This window comes from Mustela putorius, unplaced genomic scaffold (assembly GCF_011764305.1).
Source record: "Mustela putorius furo isolate JIRA1106 unplaced genomic scaffold, ASM1176430v1.1 tig00003896_pilon_pilon_pilon, whole genome shotgun sequence".
NCBI classification, from domain to species: Eukaryota; Metazoa; Chordata; class Mammalia; order Carnivora; family Mustelidae; genus Mustela; species Mustela putorius.
In genome coordinates this window covers 14820886-14840665 of record NW_025422045.1, presented here as the reverse complement: position 1 = coordinate 14840665, position 19780 = coordinate 14820886, and the positions used below count along the sequence as shown (strand labels likewise).

The 19780-nt window shown below is 37.7% G+C and overlaps 1 protein-coding gene and 1 pseudogene across 1 annotated transcript; both read left to right on the top strand.

The window, feature by feature from the left end:
• Nucleotides 1-314: 314 nt before the first annotated feature.
• LOC101693962 (olfactory receptor 4K13) lies at nt 315-4280 on the top strand. The gene is made up of 2 exons (XM_004782140.2): nt 315-1241; nt 4233-4280. The coding sequence occupies exons 1-2, from the start codon at nt 321-323 to the stop codon at nt 4278-4280; spliced, it is 969 nt and encodes a 322-aa protein (XP_004782197.2). The 5' UTR covers nt 315-320.
• A 3476-nt stretch (nt 4281-7756) lies between these two features.
• LOC101694237 lies at nt 7757-15584 on the top strand (annotated as a pseudogene).
• The last annotated feature ends 4196 nt before the right edge of the window (nt 15585-19780 follow it).

Sequence of the window (19780 nt, the reverse complement as noted above, 5' to 3'; positions counted from 1 at the left end):
ATGTTTCCCCCAATGAGTACCTCAGCTAGGTGTTGTACTGAGGTCTTCAGATTCCAAGTCCACAATACAATGATGATTTCATGTGTTGTTTTTATTTTTGTCTTTCAGAAATATATATTATGAATTCTCCTTGCTTTTTGGGTACACTTCTCTGGGCCATTTCAGAATCACTGACTCTCAAAAGTGGGAGGTGCTTTAAGTTCAGGTACCCAGTTTAAGTGTCAAAATTAGATACCAACATGAACCATACTTTCTGTAACCACAACTTTTCTGCTCACAATTCTCACTCACTTTGATTATGATGGGATAAAGTTGACAACATGGAAAGGGCAAACCATTCAGTGGTGTCCGAGTTCATTTTGTTGGGACTTTCTAAATCACAGAATCTTCAGATTCTATTCTTCCTAGGATTCTCTGTGGTCTATGCAGGTATTGTGTTAGGAAACCTCCTCATCTTGGTCACTGTGATCTTTGACTCACGCCTTCACACACCAATGTATTTTCTGCTTATCAATCTCTCTTGTATTGATATGATCCTAGCTTCTTTTGCTACCCCTAAGATGATTGTGGATTTCCTCCGAAAACAGAAGACCATCTCTTGGTGGGGATGTTACTCTCAGATGTTCTTCATGCACCTCTTAGGGGGGAGTGAGATGATGTTGCTTGTAGCCATGGCAATAGACAGGTACGTGGCCATATGCAAACCCCTCCATTACCTGACCATCATGAGCCCACGAGTGCTTGTTTGGCTGCTGTTATCCTCCTATACAGTTGGATTTGTGCATTCATCTAGTCAGATGGCTTTCATGCTAAATTTGCCCTTCTGTGGTCCCAATGTGGTGGACAGCTTTTTCTGTGACCTTCCCCTTGTGATCAAACTTGCCTGCAAGGACACCTATCTGCTACAACTGCTGGTTATTGCTGATAGTGGCCTCCTGTCCCTGGTCTGCTTTCTCCTCTTGCTTGTCTCCTATGGGATCATCATATACTCAGTCAGGCACCGTGCTGCCGGTAGTTCAGCCAAGGCCTTCTCCACTCTGTCAGCACACATCACAGTTGTCACTCTCTTCTTTGCCCCATGTGTCTTTATCTATGTATGGCCCTTCAGCAGATACTCTGTCGATAAAATTCTCTCTGTGTTTTATACAATTTTCACACCTCTCTTAAATCCTATTATTTATACATTAAGGAATCATGAAGTAAAAGCAGCCATAAAGAAGATAAGGACACGACATATAAATGTGAAACACACTTTGTAGATGATGCTTCTGAAGAAATAATTTCTTGTGTGGACATTTTAAGGAATGAACTTTGAAGCTATTTCATGTTCTATAAAAGGAACCAGTAGGTGTAACTGTTAAAGAGAAAACCCCTTTTTTTGTCACTTTTAGTGATTAAACACATGACATGTAGAGTCTGGAAGACATGCATTTAAATCCTCTCTTCACTGCTTCTTTTCATGCAAATTTCAAAAAAATGAATAAATTCTCTTTATCTACTTAATTATCTACAGAAATTTCTTTATATGTTTCTTTTATTATTTTGGAATGTTTTTAATTTTTACAATTATTATTACTACTTCTATTATGCTTGTAGTTATTACTGGTGCTACTATAATTGTAGCTGTTATTGGGAATCTATCAGTAGAAAATGTACAAAGATGACTTCTCACATAGGCCGTTTAGCTAAGTGTCTGATTAACTGGTGCTAAAAAAGTACATTTAGTAGGTAATCCCTAGTTAATGTGTATTCCTTTTAGTCACTTAGTTGCCCCAGATACAGTGCCTCCAACCATGCTTCACATATTTTGTGAGCCTACAATGAACCAGAAGATACATCCTTGATTTCAGGAAGTTTACAGCCCATTGATGGGGAGAGTGCACTAAATTTGCAATCATGTTGTGTCATGGACAGTACTATATTACGTGGTTGCAAGTCCAGTACACCTTTATCAGTAATAACACCAATATTTGTCTCTGCCTTTTTTTGAGTTCACTGATAAATTGACTCAGAGCCTATAGGAAAGAAGGGGTGACTGGTACTCCTGAAAAGTCTATCTTCAATTCTTAGTACCAGAATCAAACTTTCTTTTTCATTTTTTAAAATACAGTTTACAAATAGAAAAAACAATCATTCTCTTTAGTGTACAATGCTGTGAATCGTGACAAATGCATAGTCATGTAACCATAACAATGAGAATATAGGAGAATTTCATCAACCCTCGAATTTCCCTCTGCCCCTTTGTGGTCCATTCTTCTGTCTCATGTTCCAGCTCTGATAAAAGGGATCTGGGTTTTTGTTTTTTTGGTTTTTGTTTTTTTTTTGGTCCCTGATTTGCCTTTTAATAACTGTCATATAAGTTGAATCAAATAGTGAGTAGCCTTTTGAGCATGGTTTTTTCAGTCAGCATGATGCCTTTGGGATTCATTCAATAGCAAGTTGTTTTCATTATTAAAAATCTATTTTACATTTTAATATCTATTATATAAGTGCCCTCATTGCTATTCTTCCTCAGACTATCTTGAAACCAGATCAGTTATTTATTGATATTAGCTGGAATGATTTTATCAAATGATGTGAATTCTAAGTAATTATAATTTCATTTAATCTTATATATTGATTTATGGAGAAATATTAACAGTATTGGTCTTTTTAATCCTAGAACATGGTTCATATTCTGAACTTAATATAGACCTTTTATGTCCCCCAGTAACATTTTATAACTTTCTTCATTATATACAGAAACTACCTTAAACTTACAATTCTTTTTTAAGTTTTTGAGTTCATTTTTTTAGTTGTGTGTGGTTTTATTTTATTTGGGTTTTTGTTTGTTTATTTGTTTGTTGCTATTTCTGGAATAAAGGAAAAGTAGAGTTATATGTATATTTCTTTGAAATTAGCCACTGACCTGAACACTAAGTCATTGAAATTTTTCGCTGATTTTCTTGGGCTTAGCATATAATGTTTCAACTATGATAATCTATGTTCTCCTCTAATTTTTCAACATTTTACTTCATATTTTAGCTTATCACATGTCTAGGAGTTAATACTGTCTCCGAATTTTTTCCTGGTTGCCAAAGAATAAAATAGATATATCTCATAAAATTGCTGACACATCTGTTTTCCAGTAAGAATTACTACCTTTAATACACTTACACAATATAATGAATATTTTACATATTTTTATAAAAATGACACATATTTGGGATGATAACTATGAATAACACTTAGTTTATTTGACATGGAAAATTTTTTTAATTTCATTGGAGCTATATTGAACATTTCCAAAGAGTAGAGGTAAATCCTTTTTAGCTGTAGAAGAAATCTAAGAAAAGGAATCTAAATTTTGGTGTTAAAACTAAGTAAAAACTGGAAGTTTATAGGAAGCTTGCCTGCCACCTAGTGCCCATAATCTCTTAGGTTTCGCTTTTTAGCTTTAGCAAAAACCCAGAATAGGAAGGAGGATTTTGTAAGAATGAGGAATTTGAGAGGCAGGGTGGGGGTTGTGGGGGGTGGGTAGGGAAGGAAAAAATAAAACAAGATGGGATCGGGAGGAAGACAAACCATAGGAGATTCCTAATTTCACAAAACAAACGGAGGGTTGCTGGATGGGCTAGGGATAGGGTGGTGGGGTTATGGACATTGGGAAGGGTATGTGCTATGGTGAGTGCTGTGAAATGTGTAAGCCTGATGATTCACAGACCTGTACTCCTGAAACAAATAATACATTATATTTTTATAAAAATAATTTTTTAAAAAGGGGAAGTAAAAGGTCACATGTTTTTAAGTTTCTTTGTTATTTTCAAATGACAGAATTTATGTTAGCAAAAATTTATACCAATAAAAATCTCCATTTGTTTAAAAAAAAAAAAAAAAGAATGGTCTGGAGTCTTTGCAGTCCCCCAATAGGCAATCAGTATGCAGCCTATACCTTCCAAAGAGGTAGTGGAGCTGATTACCATCTCACCATTACCAAAAATAGCCATCAGCTAAGTCCAGAATTCCAGTGGACGTCACAACTCATTAAGTCACCATTAGGAGTTAGAGTGTTCTGAAAAAGGCAAAGCAGACCAGTAACTATAAACTGTCTGTATGTTAAAAATCATTTTCATGATTTTTAAATCTATTGCCTGCCATAAATTTATAAAACTAAGTTTTTAACATCCCTAAAAGAATGGATGATCCCTCCAAATTTCAGGAGGAACTAAAAATATATCTTCTCATCATTTCAGTTTGGAAGACTGAACCCTTTGCTTAGAATATGCTGCCCCTGGGGATAAAATTATATGTTTATAAAAAATAAAAAATAAAAAATTAAAAATTAAAAAAAAAAGAATATGCTGCCAAATGATTTTACTTTGATCATAATTGGTCAGATAGGAAAGTAGGACTTGTTTGAGGCTACTAAAGAGAGTGGCCAAAAGCCATTCTTCCATCTGTATCTAAAAGATAGTATTGGGGAAATTAATTAAGTTAATAATTAGGCTGTCTAGGGAAGTCTTTGAGTTTCTCAGTCTTAAAAGTGAGGTGCTACTTCTATCCCCATTCTCTGCATGAGGGAATGGAAGCAGAAGGCTTTGATAACTTGCTTAACGTTCCACAGCTAGAAGGGAAAGAACAGATTCCAACTAGTCTGTTTTTAGAAGCCATGCATCTCTTTATAATTCTGTGCTGCCTCTAACAGTATTAACCAAATTCTGGAAAACCATTTGTAATCACCTCTTCTCCAAATCCATAAATTTTTTAAAAATATAACTGAGGGCTGGGAAACTGACTCCACAGACAAATAATGCAAAGGCTAATTTATTGCTCTCATATACTTGAGTCAAAGAAAAGCGATATAGAAACTTTCAACTCTAAGAGTCACTCAAAGGAATTTGGGTTTTAAAAATGACTATATATAATAAAGAGGATGAAATTTACAAATAGTGTTGATTGAAAAAAAGGTAAATACAAATAGTAACTGGTTTATATTTCTCTCTGTAGAAAGTCTAAATAGAGGTATAGTCTTTACCAAACTTATATTTGACCTTGCTCCCAATGTACTGTAAGCCAATTTCTGAGACACTGGTTTTGAAGCACAGAAAGCTTTATCATGAGACATTAGCCCAAGAAGAAGGCAGGGAATCATTCTCAAAGCTGCCTTCCTCTGTTGGTCCTAGGCACAGCTTATACACATGAGAGGAAGGTAATGTTTCTTGAAAACTGTGTGTGGTGTCCTTGACACAGTCTGGAGGTAAGCATTCTTCTGGACAATGTGGCAAAATTAGGATCTGGTATGATCAAATATGTCAAGACAAATACTACTGTCCAGCCCTCCATGGGTTTCTACAATTAGTGGGTAAACAGAGAGTAACAGTAAAAATGGCAAAGCTGATGATTGATTGTGCATGATGTTAAGAGGTGCATAAACCACAATAAGTAGGGAACAAAACAGAACATGGAGCCAAGTTAATAATACAACTAATACAACTATAGTTCTGCTTATGCTTTCAAAACAGGTCCAGGAACCTGGCACCTGCCTCAAATCCCCATTCTTATTTTATAATTCCTCAATCATAGGGAATAGAAATAATGACTGTTCTAGCTGCTTCCTGCTAATAAGGGGTGAAGAGCAATAGCCCGGAGAGTGGAAGTGGGAAAACTGCCCTCAACAATATTCTGGAGTAACTGGGCACAGGGCTTGGACCTTGCTTTTGAATGTTACTGTTTCTCGGGGAGATTTTCCTGAGGTCACAGAAGCAAGCAGAGTAGTATGGTGTCTTATTTTTATTTCTTTTTTTTTCTCTCTCTGTTTTCTGGACTTCGTCCCATTTATTAGAAACCTTAAAAACATTCCCTACCAATGCCCAAGTAGCCATCACTAAAGCTATCTCTATTTTATGTAATTTCCTTTGAATATCTGGAACACTTTGCTAATACAAGTCATATTTATCACTTTTAAGTTTTCAGGTGCATCAGGATCAATGTCAGCATATTGATGGTGTGCCTGATAGAGTTGTTCAAGAAAAGATGAGGGGTCTTTTTGAGATATCTGATTAACTAGTTGAATCTTAAAAACTCCTGTTTTTATTCCTACCAGGATAGATTCTTGATAATTTTGGAGTCTGGGAAGTCCTTCTGCATTTATTTATTTATTTATTTATTTATTTATTTATTTATTTATTTATCCTTCTGAATTTATATTATGATTGGGGTCACAGGTTGGCCCCTTGTCAGGTTACTCTGATGCCTCTGGCCTGGCAGGATTGATTGGAGCTAGTATATGAATCCCAGGTTTGTTCAAGTTTAAAGAATGGGGAAAAAATAGGAAACCTTTGTTGGGAGAGTCATAGACAGATACTTGAACAAACCAGAAGAATTTATGATCTAGTCAGTTGTTTAGGTGAAGAACAAACATGTGAAGACAATCAGAATTAGAATTTAACATTCAGAAATGTGTGCTATTGAAATATATTTTTTTCTATCTAAATTTACCCTCATTTTTATTGAAGGTAGTCAGATTGAGACTAGTATGTTTGCAAAATAAATCCAGTTTTAACAAACTTGGCTTAACTATTTACATAAGCCCAACAAGAATCGTGATCAGCCACACAGGCTCTTTTAAACCTGCCTTGCTAGATCTATTCATAAGGAATATCAGATTGAAATTTTAATAGTCTTTTGAGACCCAAAGCCAAGTCAAATACATGCCATTTGATTTGTCTGCAGTACCTGTAGCTCTGGATTATTTCCTCTCTTCTCAATTCCCCCAGATATCCTGAGGTTCCTGCACTTACCAGCATGAAACATTCTCTACTCTCCCAGTAAGGCTCCTGAGAACTCCATAAGCAAGACACCAGGCTTATATTTCTAAGGGGCTCCCTGGCACTATAAAGTCAACCTTAGTTCATTAAAGCTGTCTGGTCATATGTGAGTTTATGCATGCCCCCTCCCAAATATGGCATTCTAGTCAAAGCCTTCATAAAATAACCAATGTTTCCAATGATGTTTTGTTATAAGAACAGATGTTCTTGAACTTATGGAAATAACTATAATTGTCAGAAAAGAAGGAATACCAACTCTGAGTTTCTGATTTCTGGAGGGTTCAGGTAGGGAGAAAAAGTGAATTTGTTCACAAAGGCATATTTTATCAAATCTCTGTAAATCATAGATCTCTTAGGATAGAGTTGTCTTAAATCTGGAAGAGCAAACAGTAGAGAAAGAGTAATGTTTCAAATAAGACTCATAAAAGCTATAACTCCAAAAGACATGTCCATTTTCATTAAACCAACAAACTCAAGCTTTAATTTAACAGAGATTATTCCAGATTATATGAACCAGAGAAGCATTTGAATTAGTTTCTATCTTTGCATGGTAGGATGCCCCATTCTTGTAAGTGCTTGTCTTGAACTAAATAGGGCTCTTTCATCACTAACATTAGTAATACCATCCAGAGGTCGATAATGCCATATTACCAGACACAAACAAAAGACTGTACAGTAAAGATTTGTATTTTTCCTTGACCAATAACCTTATGGAAATCGTGAGCTAGATTTTTTTTTTAAGTAGGTTCCATACTGGGCATGGACCCCAATTGCAGAGATTGAAATCACATCCCAGAAATCAAGACCTGACCTGATACGAGAGTCAGATCCTTAACTGACTGAGCTACCCAGGTGCCCTTTGGGCTAGATTTTGAGAAGGGTGTTTTTCTAGCTGTTTATGATTTTAAAAGGCTTCTTTTCTCTTCCCTTTTCTTTTTTCAGTCTTAGGCATGGAGCATGATTTTGGTAAGTTGTTCCCAGAGAGGTTGAGGACTTTGAATTGTTTCTGGGGAAGTATTGCTACTTTGCAAAAAACTGTTCCAGTTTTATTGTGGCTGAGCTAAAAGAATATCATTCTTTTCTTTTTGTTCATAGAAGTGTAACTAAAACAAGGCCAGATCTGCGTAATGCAGCCCAAAGTGCTACATTCTAGATTGAACTGATGTTTCCCATAATGCAGGTAAGACAGACAAACAAGACAGACAAGACTAGCAATATGAGCGCCGTAGGAAAAAAACCTAAGCAAATGATCCATCAACAAAAGAAACTCAGGATGGTTTTATGACTGTTTAATCTTGTAATATGTGTGGGCCCTTCTTTAAAGGTTTTCTTAGGAAAGATTCCTAAGAGAGGAGATACAGTTGCTGATTGTGTGCTCTAAAGCTCACCCTTCAACAACAGAAGTTCTCCCAGAGCTCATGGAAGGTGTCATTCCTTCACTTAAAACTTGGTCTTGAGAAGAGGCCAGTGCCGGTCTGGAGGGAAGCCAAGGGAATTCTCTTGGATTCACTGGTGATCCAAGATCCTGTGGAAAATTCCCATGAAGTCACCCTTGTGGCCAAGACTTGCCTCCCTGAGGCACAAACCTCCTGGCTGGCTCACCAAATTTGTTCAGGAACTCAAACTTGTCTGTGCACCTAAGACATAGTCAGGCAATGTCTGCCATCTCAATTTTGAAGGAAAGACAGCTTTATTATCAGAAGGGCAGTCCATTGAGAAGGGAGGGGATTTCCAAATCCAACATGCCCAGCTGAGCCTAGAGACAGCTTATATACATGAAAGGAGGGTAATGGGTTTCTTGAAAACTTGTAAGGGATGAGCAGGTGGTGAAGAGAGGGTGCTTGAAGCAATATGGAGGTAAGCATTCTTCTGAACAATGAGGCACTATTCGAGATCTGGCATGATCAGATATGTCAAGACAAATGTTACTGACTAGTCCTCATTATGTTTCTATAATCAGTGAGTAAATAGAGAAGAGAGATAAAAAAGACAAAGCTAATGGCTAATCATGCATGAGATTAAGAGGTGCATAAGCCATAATTAAGGGAAAAAACCATGTGGATAAAGTTAACAATGCAATTAGTAAAATGATAACTCTGCTATGATTTCTCAATAGTCCAGGAACCAAGTATCTGTCCTCACTTTGCGTATATAGAATACTGTCCTTTCAAACTCATGTCTACCTGAAAATTAAGAATGTGACCTTGGAAATAGGGTATTGGCAGATGTAATTAGGGTAAGGATCTTGATGAGATCATATTGCATTAGTGTTGATTTTACACTTCTGCCTACAGAAATGTGAAAGAATAAATTTGTCATTTTAACCATAATGCCTGTGGTAATTTATTATGGTAGTCCTAGAAAACTAATACAAACACAGAACTAACTTCTCCTATGAGAAAAAATTAAATGTACAATACACATTTACACCATGAAATTAATAGAAAATTAGAATTTTTTGATGATGCAAATTGGTGAGAAGAACGTGGCAATATAGGGCTCCTTGTGCTGTATTAGTGAGAGAGTAATCCAGGTTGCAGAGGAATTTGGCATTATTAAGTGAAATTAAATACATACATACACAAATGCCAAGCCATTTGTCTCTCCCACACATGGGTGCTTAGAAAGTGGCACCTGTCCCTGTGAGGGCCAATGGTGCAAAGTGTGGCCAGTGTGGATTGACCTGTCTATGAGGCTCAACACACCTCCATTGTTTCCTGCCTCACAGACCTCACTCAGGTACTAGTGCCATTTCAGTCACTGGCCAGCCCCTGCAGAGAGTGTAAATTGTCTCTTTGGGGATCTTGAGGGGATAGCCTTCTGGAGCAGCCCTTCCTGGAAAGGCTTCTGGCTATGCCTAGAGGGTAGAGGCCAGTGGTTGCATGTGGAAGAGGCCCAAAACAGAGGGGAAGACTAGGCTAGATGCCTGCACTGTTACCTGTCTCCACTAATTTGGGGGAGGATGCCTCTCTGGCCATGCACCCCAGCAGCTGCAGTGAGCTATTTCCTTCTCTAAGAGCTCTGTCTCCCAGGGCCATCCTTTCAGCCCCTCTGTGCTCTCTACTCTGACAGAAAATCCCCTCAAGCAGCTACCTCAGTGATCATGGTCAGGGTGGGGACCTTGCCTGTGTCCCCAAACCCTAGACTAAGCATCTGGCACACTGAAGATGAGACACAGAGAGGTTAAGCAATTTTCAAAGATCACAGAGATCATTAAGGCAGCCCACTTGCTATTTTCCCTTGGGTTTTGAGGTTCATTTTAATTAGTAAAAACTTTTGCTTTACTCTCTTGAATATGAACTTTCAGGGAAACTTGGCACAGATATGCAATATGATAGAGCAAAAATAACCTGTCTTGAGACTGTTTGAAATCATCCAAAACTAAAACACCACTCAATCATAATGCCTAGAAAAATTTTTCACATAGTAGGAATTAAATGTTGAATAAATGAATAAATAAAATAAATGTTCTCATTATGTGACAAATGAATGCAAATCCATAAAGGAAGTACTGGAACCATATAGTGTTAATGAGAGAAAATTAATTAAATACTATTATTTAATTGATTGATGTGTTCTCTATTATTGAGTGATGTGTTATCAGTCACACAACGAAAGTTCCTCTGAATAAAAATTTTAACCCTCTCAATTCCCCACCAATCTAACACTAACATACTCTATAGTTAATGTTAAATTTCATACAAAGTAGTAAAAAATAGTTCTGAGGTGTTATATGTCCTCAGTGATGTTTTTGCTTAAACCTGAGTCCTCTGGATTATTTACCCGTTGACCCTGCTATGTGTTACTGTCATTCCTATTTCAAGTTTTTATTGCATTAATTTTTTTTTTTTGTCAATTCTACTAGCAAAGTACTTCTTGAGGCTTGCAGTGGTGTCTCATTTGTCTTATTCTCAACAGATCATTGCACAGTCTCAGGGCAGATACATCTTAATCCATTAATGAGTTAGTAAATCATTAGATGAATATCTAAAAGAATTAAAAGGGATCCATTATGTCTTCATTTTCAAATGGTGTGACAGTGAAATGATCAGTACATTTCAGAGTACAATAGCGGCATGAGATTAGAATGACAAAGAAAAAAGGAAATAGAATAGAGGTGTTAGAGCAAAAATTGTACTTTGCTAGCTAATATAGTTGCAAGATTCCCAATAGAAATGCAGATTCCCAATTTATATAATGATATCAGATGTCTCAACCTTCTTTATTTTTTTTTTGCTACCTGTACAACTTAACATATTATTCATACAGGCATTATTATGAAAGTTATTTCTTCTGCACATATATAGAATTCCTTTCTTAATAGTAATTTTAGCATTATCTTCTCTTAGTGCCAGTAGCAGAGATTCCATCATAATAATTGTCATTTCAAGTAACATTTAATGAGCTCCTGGGTTATACTAGTTATCATGCTCAGTAATGAGGTGCAATGGATAAGGTGCTCCCTGATTTTTCAAGTATAATTATTTAGGCATTTCTAGATAAAGACATGCAAACTGATACTACAATTTAACGGATGTCGTTAGTTTTTATTTTTATCTTTTTAATAAATAAAGGAATGTGGGATCCCATTTCTGGTGTGAGCAAGAATATGAGAAGGTAACCCACAGAGATCAGATCACCAAAGTATGCACCCACATGGACAACTAGGAACCCTCATGGAACAGTTGAGTTAGCAAAAGTGAGTTTATGGAAAGCAGCAGTAGCAACCGCATGAATAAGTGTTGGTGTACTTCAGGACTGAAAGCAGTGGCAGATTTGGCATAAGAATACTATTTTTTATATAAGCTGGGATAGAGAGTTGAAGGCAAGGACATCGATCCTAAAGATTTTTGAGAAGGAAGTTCATGATAGGAAAAACAGTAAAAGTTGTCAAAGAGTCATATTAAGAATGTTTCTCTGGGATAGTTAATATACAAAGAGAAGAGTAGAAGGAAACGTGGAAACTTTAAATACATGGAAGCCTATTTGAGATAACCACATGGGACTCTAGAAGAAGGACTGGAGGTGTGTGTTCCAGGTTGATGTGTGTGGGTCAGACAGTTTCCCAAAATGTCCTGGTTCTGTAGACATTTCATTCTCCTTCAAGTTTCGGTCTGTGATTGGGGAAGGACTCAGCTGAGCAGTTCATGTCTGAGCCACAACGGAACAGCTTATTTTAGAGTTGAGCTCACCTTGGAGTTGGAAAACTCTTTTACAGGATGGCTTCTTCACTCATTTGTCTGGCATCTGTACTGTAAATCCTGACAGGGGGAGACATAGTCACAGTGCAGTACAATGGAAGATTTTGATTTTAAGCATCTTTGGAAAATAAGATCAGCAATAAGAAGATAGGCTTGATTGTAGCCCAAAATCATACCTACATTGTATGTGTGAAGGCTATTGAAGCAGAAGAATAATAGGGAGTATCATCAATAAAGAGATGGAAAAAATAAAAAGCATAAATTATGAAAAAAGAAGTACAATAACAGAAATGAAACATTCTTTAGGGGGGCTCGACTGCAGTTTTGGTTGTCAGAAGAAATACTAGTGAACTTGGGGAAAGTTGATTGAGTTTCTCCAATCTGAGGAACAGAAAGAAAAACTGAATTCAAAGTGAAGAACGGGATGGTCAACTAATCTTCGACAAAGCAGGAAAGAATGTCCAATGGAAAAAAGACAGCCTCTTCAATAAATGGTGTTGGGAAAATTGGACAGCCACATGCAGAAAAATGAAATTGGACCATTTCCTTACACCACACACAAAAATAGACTCCAAATGGATGGAGGACCCTCAATGTGAGAAAGGAATCCATCAAAATCCTTGAGGAGAACACAGGCAGCAACCTCTTCGACCTCAGCCGCAACATCTTCCTAGGAACATCGCCAAAGGCAAGGGAAGCAAGGGCAAAAATGAACTATTGGGATTTCATCAAGATCAAAAGCTTTTGCACAGCAAAGGAAACAGTGAACAAAACCAAAAGACAGCTGACAGAATGGGAGAAGATATTTGCAAACAACATATCAGATAAAGGACTAGTGTCCAAAATCTATAAAGAACTTAGCAAACCCAACACCCAAAGAACAAATAATCCAATCAAGAAATGGGCAGAGGACATGAACAGACATTTCTGCAAAGAAGACATCCAGATGGCCAACAGACACATGAAAAAGTGCTCCATATCACTCGGCATCAGGGAAATACAAATCAAAACCACAATGAGATATCACCTCGCACCAGTCAGAATGGCTAAAATCAACAAGTCAGGAAATGACACATGCTGGCGAGGATGTGGAGAAAGGGGAACCCTCCTCCACTGTTGGTGGGAATGCAAGCTGGTGCAGCCACTCTGGAAAACAGCATGGAGGTTCCTCAAAATGTTGAAAATAGAACTGCCCTATGACCCAGCAATTGCACTACTGGGTATTTACCCTAAAGATACAAAGGTAGTGATCCAAAGGGGCACGTGCACCCGAATGTTTATAGCAGCAATGTCCACAATAACCAAACTACGGAAAGAACCATCAAGAACCTTTAAGTCTTTGGTCAAAAGTCACCTTCTCAATGAAACCTATTCTTAACATCCTATTTAAAAAAAAAAAAAAAAGAACCATCAACAGATGATGTCCATCAACAGATGAATGGATCAAGAAGATGGGGTATATATACACAATGGAATACTATGCAGCCATCAAAAGAAATGAAATCTTGCCATTTGCAACAACATGGATGGAACTAGAGCGTATCATGCTTAGCAAAATAAGTCAAGCAGAGAAAGACAACTATCATATGATCTCCCTGATATGAGGAATTGGTGATGCAACATGGGGGCTTAAGTGGGTAGAAGAAGAATCAATGAAACAAGATGGAATTGGGAGGGAGACAAACCATAAGTGACTCTTAATCTCACAAAACAAACTGAGGGTTGCTGGGGAGAGGGGGTTTGGGAGACGGGGGTGAGATTGTGGACATTGGGGAGGGTATGTGCTTTGGTGAGTGCTGTGAAGTGTGTAAACCTGGTGATTCACAGACCTGTACCTCTGGGGATAAAAATATATGTTTATAAAAAATAAAAAAATTATAATAAAATTTCAGCTATGAAAAAAATAAAAGGCCAGAAATATATGATATTGCTGGCTTTAGAGATGTAGTAAAGAGGCCACGATATGAAGGTGGCTTTTAGAAGCTGAAAAAGACAAGAAAACATATTCTTTCCTGAAATTTTTATGGGAAAAATAAATAAATAAATAAATAAAAATCAGGCCTACTGACACCTTGGTAGTTGATGAGACTATTTTGGGCTTCTGACAATCAGGACTTAAGATAATAAACTTCTTTTGTTTTAAATGAAAAACAAAATCAGTGAATTTTGGTAGGTAGGTACATTTTATCTTAATAAAGTGGATAGTAAAAAATTTTAAAAAGCAAGATTTTAAGCTGCCTTAACATGGGACACAAGCAAACTGTTTCTGGGCTTGGCTTTAATCATTTTTGTATTGTATTTTATATATGCTTTACAAATTAAAATTATATTCAGATGAAATTTAGGTGATCACTTTCATGTGCCTGGCAGTTGACAGGCCCTTTCATGTCCACCTCTTTTCTTTATATAGACTCAGGACACAATCTGAAACTTGAGATAATGGAGCTGCAGAATTATTCCTTGTGTCAGTATTTGTGTTTTATGGACTCTGCACTTCACAATACCTCCAGAATTTTTTCTTTATATTTTTCTCTGGGATCTATGTGGTCACTGTGCTGGGTAACCTCATCATTGTGGTCACTGTAATTTCTGACTCCCACTTGCATTCCTCTCCTATACACTTCCTGCTGGAAAATCTATCTTTCTTAGATATACGGCTAGCCTCATATGCCACCCCAAACATGATCAGGGACTTTCTTAGTGATCAAAAGCTCATTTCCTTTGGAGGATGTATGGCTCAATTCTTCTTGCACTTTGTCAGTGGGCCTGACATAGTACTTCTGATTTCCATGGCCTATGACAGATATGCAAACCTTTGCATTACATGACCATGATGAGCCAGCAGACTTGCATGGGGCTGGTGTTGGTTTCATGGGTCATTGGATTTGTGCACTCCATCAGTCAAGTAGCCTTTACTGTGAATTTACCTTACCATGGCCCCAAAGAAGTGGACAGCTTCTTCCGTGACCTTCCTCTCGTGATCAAGCTTCCCTGCATAGACAGCTATATCTTAGGTATACATATGATATCAGACAGTGGGTTGCTGTCCATGAACTGTTTTGTGTTCCTCTTGGTCTCTTACACTGTTATCCTCATCACTGTCTAACAGCGTGCTGCTGGTGGTGTATACAAAGCACTCTCTACTTGTTTTGCACAATCATGGTAGTCACACTCTTCTTTGGGCTCTGCATTTTCATTTACATGTGGCCTTTCAGTCAGTTCTCTGTGGACAAGCTCCTGTCTGTGTTTTATACCACTTTTACTTCACTCTTTTTTTTTAAATAAAGATTTTTATTTATTTATTTGTCAGAGAGAGAGAGTGAGAGTGAGCACAGGCAGACAGAGTGGAAGGCAGAGGCAGAGGGAGAAGTAGGCTCCCTGCGGAGCAAGGAGCCCGCCCGATGTGGGACTCGATCCCAGGACGCTGAGCCGAAGGCAGCTGCTTAACCAACTGAGCCACCCAGGCGTCCCACTTTTACTTCACTCTTGAACCACACCCCTTATCTACACAATGAGAAATAAAAAGATGAAAACCACTATGAAGAAACTGGGTAACCAACACATGACTTCTCACTGAATTCCAGCTTTCCTTGGACCTACGTGTTCTTACTCATTCAGGGGATATCCTTTCTTTAATAGGATTCTGTGTAAAGATTTCATTCTGATGTTTTATTGATATAATTTGTATTGTGTTATATTACAGAGAAATAGTTGTGGATTACAACAAAAATCATGTATATAGTTTTATTCTACATAAATTTATACTTTAAATAAAATTTTATCATATAATTATAGTATTGCTACCTTATAATGTAAGATTTATATTACATTATAATTATTATAATTTTATCATATTTTATGTGTAATTTATCTATATAATATAATGACATTGTAATATCATATTAGTATAATGGTATAGTAGTTACTATATAATATATATAACTTAATGTAAACAGACATACATGTTCATACACATTCAATCCAAACATTCACTTTGGAATGGTCTTGGCAATTTTCTTTCTCTCTTTGTTAAACTGAATTTCTCTTACTAGTTTATTTTGCCTAAAGTATGTATACAAAATGCATTTTAATTTCCTAATCATAGGTCAGTATAGGAAGAGCCATCACTTCATGGGCATTCAAGACATGAGATACTCAGCAGAAGGAAGCTAGTCTGAGAATAAAATGCCCTATGAATCTTTCTCTGGTTTTCAAAGTCTGTGAGGAGGAAAAAGACATGAAATCCTATTGATTTAAAAAACACATTTTTCTTGAGACTAGGTATTATGCTTGATCTTTTTATTGAAAAAATTAATGTATGCCAGTGAAATTCAATTATAGAAGTTATTTTCCACATGAGAAAAATATGTATTTTATGGATCAATATTTCATGGTATAAATTAAGCTATTGGTTGCTACTTAATATGGATTAGGAAATTAATCAGGTTTTACCCACAGACTTTAAAAAACACCACATTTACTCTGTATCTTACTGAATTGATTCTGTCCCTTGTGGACCTATTAAGAAATGTGTTTGATTACAACAGAGTCAAATCTTATTCTAAGTTTTTAAATTTCTTTGTATCCTAAAAGGACAATCATAAACAAGAGTTAACTTTTGTATTAACTAAACTACTCATCAAAGAATTTAATCCGTTTTCTTGTATGTTGATTCTGAAACGTAAAACAAGAGGAGATAATTGAGCAATGTTTGGGTTACTTGAGTAACCGAATGAAACTTCCAATAATTTTGGACAATGTTTTCAATAAGAGGTATGCTCCTGTGTTCTTATGGCTTCTTATATGACTGTAATCTCACACATTTTCATAAACACTAAAAGAATACAGATTTAAAACTGCCTTGGGATAAATTTCTCAAGAGTCCTCTTGCTTGCTATTGCAATACTACTGTGTTTTGATTTTACAGACTTTGGACTTGTCAAATTTTATGACGAATTATACCTCTCTTTGTGAACAACTAAAGAGCTTAAAAGCTCCACTCTATTTTCACTACTGCATTATTTACAATAGCCAATATATGGAAGTAACCTGTGTCCAAGGGGAAATGAATGGATAAAGAAATGGTGTGTGTGTGTGTGTGTATGTCTTTACTGAATCCCAAAGATTTTGGATAGCTGTGGTTTCATTTTCATTTGTTTCCATGAATTTTTTAAATTCTTCTCTAATTTCCTGGTTGACTCATTCATTCTTTAGTAGGATGCTTTTTAGCCTCCATGTATTTGAGTTCTTTCCAACTTTTCTAGCTAGATATAGATATAGATATTATTCAGCCATTTAAAAAGAATGAACTGTTACTCTTTAGACAAAATGACTGGACCCAGAGGGTATTATGGTAAGTGAAATAAGTCAGACAGAGAAAGACAAATACTGTATGATTTTACTTATATGTAAAGTCTAAAAAAACAAAAGAAAAAAACTGAAGAGAAAAAGTCTTACAGATACAGAGAAAAAACTGGTGGTTGTCTGATGTGAGGAGGGTGGAGATGGGCAAAGTAGGTGAAGGGTATTAAGAGACACAAAATATCAGTTATAAAATAAGTAAGTCTCAGGGATGTGATGTACAGGATAGGGAATATAGTCAAGAATATAGTAATGATATGTAAGCTGATAATAACTAGACTTCCTAGGGGATCATTTGATAAAGTTCAAAAATATTGAATCAATCTAATACATATTTAAATAAAATATTGTATGTCAATCATACTTCAATTAAAACAAAGAGTGGAAGGCGCCTTGGTGGCTCAGTTGGTTAAGCCACTGCCTTTGGCTCAGGTCATGATCCCGGAATCCCAGGATCAAATCTGACATTAGGCTCCTAGCTCTGTGGAGTGTCTGCTTCTCCATTCGACCTTCTTTCCTCTCATGCTCTATCTCTCAAATAAATAAATAAAATTAAAAAAAAAAAAAAAAAGACTGGATACCAACAGAGTTTTTAGGACGATGATACTTTATTCTTATTATTGTTGAAGAGAGCAAAAGCAGGGTTAAAATCTGAAAGTGAAAAGTTTTATTTATAAACATGCTAGAATACATTGAAATAAAAAGGAAGAAAACATATTGTGTCTTGAGAGGTTAAATCCCGTTATAAATGAACATCATGTCTATGGGAGTCTGTTTCATGTTTTTCTCTTAATGCCTTTATTTAAAAATTTTGCGGAGCATTTGAGTTTCCCTCTGAACAAACGGGAAAAGAAGTGTTCGTTATCCCAACCCCCACCCCCTCCCTCCTGCCCAGTAAGGCCCAGCTCGGAGGGCATTTCTGTTGCCTCTGAAATCTTGAAATAAACATCAGAAGAAACAGCAAGTGTCAATGTTGCGCTAAGGCAGGCAGTGGGTCCTAGAAACCTGTCTGCCAGAGCATCACCCAGTCTGCACCGCAAGAACACGCAAGGGCTCCAGGCTGTGCTGGAGCCTGTGGTTAGCCAGGTGCGGGCGCAGCAGGGAGTCCGGAGCCAGGGCCGCGGGGGCTGCCGGGACGGCCGCCAATAAAGCGCTCCGGAGGTGGTGCGGCGCTGGCGTGCCTTCCTTTGGGCCTCGGTGCTTGCGTGTCTCCTGCTCCACCGGGCTGAGGTGGCTGGTGTTGTCCAGAAGGCCTCGGGGCAGGGTCGGCCAGGCCTGGCTGCCTGTGTGAGACCTCAGGTGTGCCTTACTAGCTCCCTGAAGGGCCGGGAGGCCTTCCTGACAAACGTGGGTGTGCTTGCCAGCGGAGGCTCCTGCAAGGCATGGCCTGCTTCCTGTTGCGGACTCCGAAGATGTCACCGGCCACTTGTGGGGGACGCTGGATCTCCATCAGGTAGGTGAGCCGTCAGCAGGCCCGGGTGGAGGCGGCGCCGGGTCGTGTTGAAGATCCGGATCGCGTCTTCATTCTGGCCGGGTCGCCTTGTGGAAGATCATGCCCAGGTGTTGTCCTCCTGCGGTGCCCCTCTTTGTGTGATGTTCCTGCAAGGCTCCTTCTTGATGGGCCCCACATAATGGCCCATCTTGAGTGTTCTCCGGATAGGCTTCTGGTATGGCTCTCCTTCCTCGGGCCCTGTACTTGGGGCCTGTATTGTGGTGATGTGACAGCATATGCAAATAGGGAATGAGAACTTTGGATTCAGGAAATTTGTACCGACCTTGGGCAACCATCAGTCGGGGATGGGGCAGTGATTTCAGAGTTGTGTGGGTCAGTCAGCAGTTGTGGTCAGTCTGGTCCCAAAACTGACTGGGAAAAGACATTGTGGTTGTTTCAGGGAGGGGGTGATGAAGGCTGTTTTACAGGTCATCCTAATTAAAATGCCAAAATGGAGGGCTTCCAGAGAATTCCTGAGAACAAGACTCAGAGAAGGGGCTAGTTTTTAGTGTCTTCCATTTCAATTGAGACTGCATTCTTTAGAGAGGAGAATCCCATCATAGCCATTTCAGATTCTGCAGTGCTTCCATTATGTGGTAACATGGGGAAAAAAAAAAAAAGTATAGAGAGAAGTTAAAAGGAAATCTTTCTGCCTTAGGATTAATTTCCTTGGTTTTTATTGGTGTATTGATTATTGACTTTGTAGATTATAGAGATAGCCATTTTTTATCAAGATACGTCTAATAACTATGCATTTGTTCAGTTAATTTCAGGGGCCTACTATATTTCAAATTAGATCACACATTTTCAAGTGTAGTGGAAAAAAAGAGAAGGAAACGGTCACAAAATATGCTGTCATGTGAAGTCTATGATAGTGATAAACATGATATTTGAGTACAGGAGAGGGAAATTTAATCCAG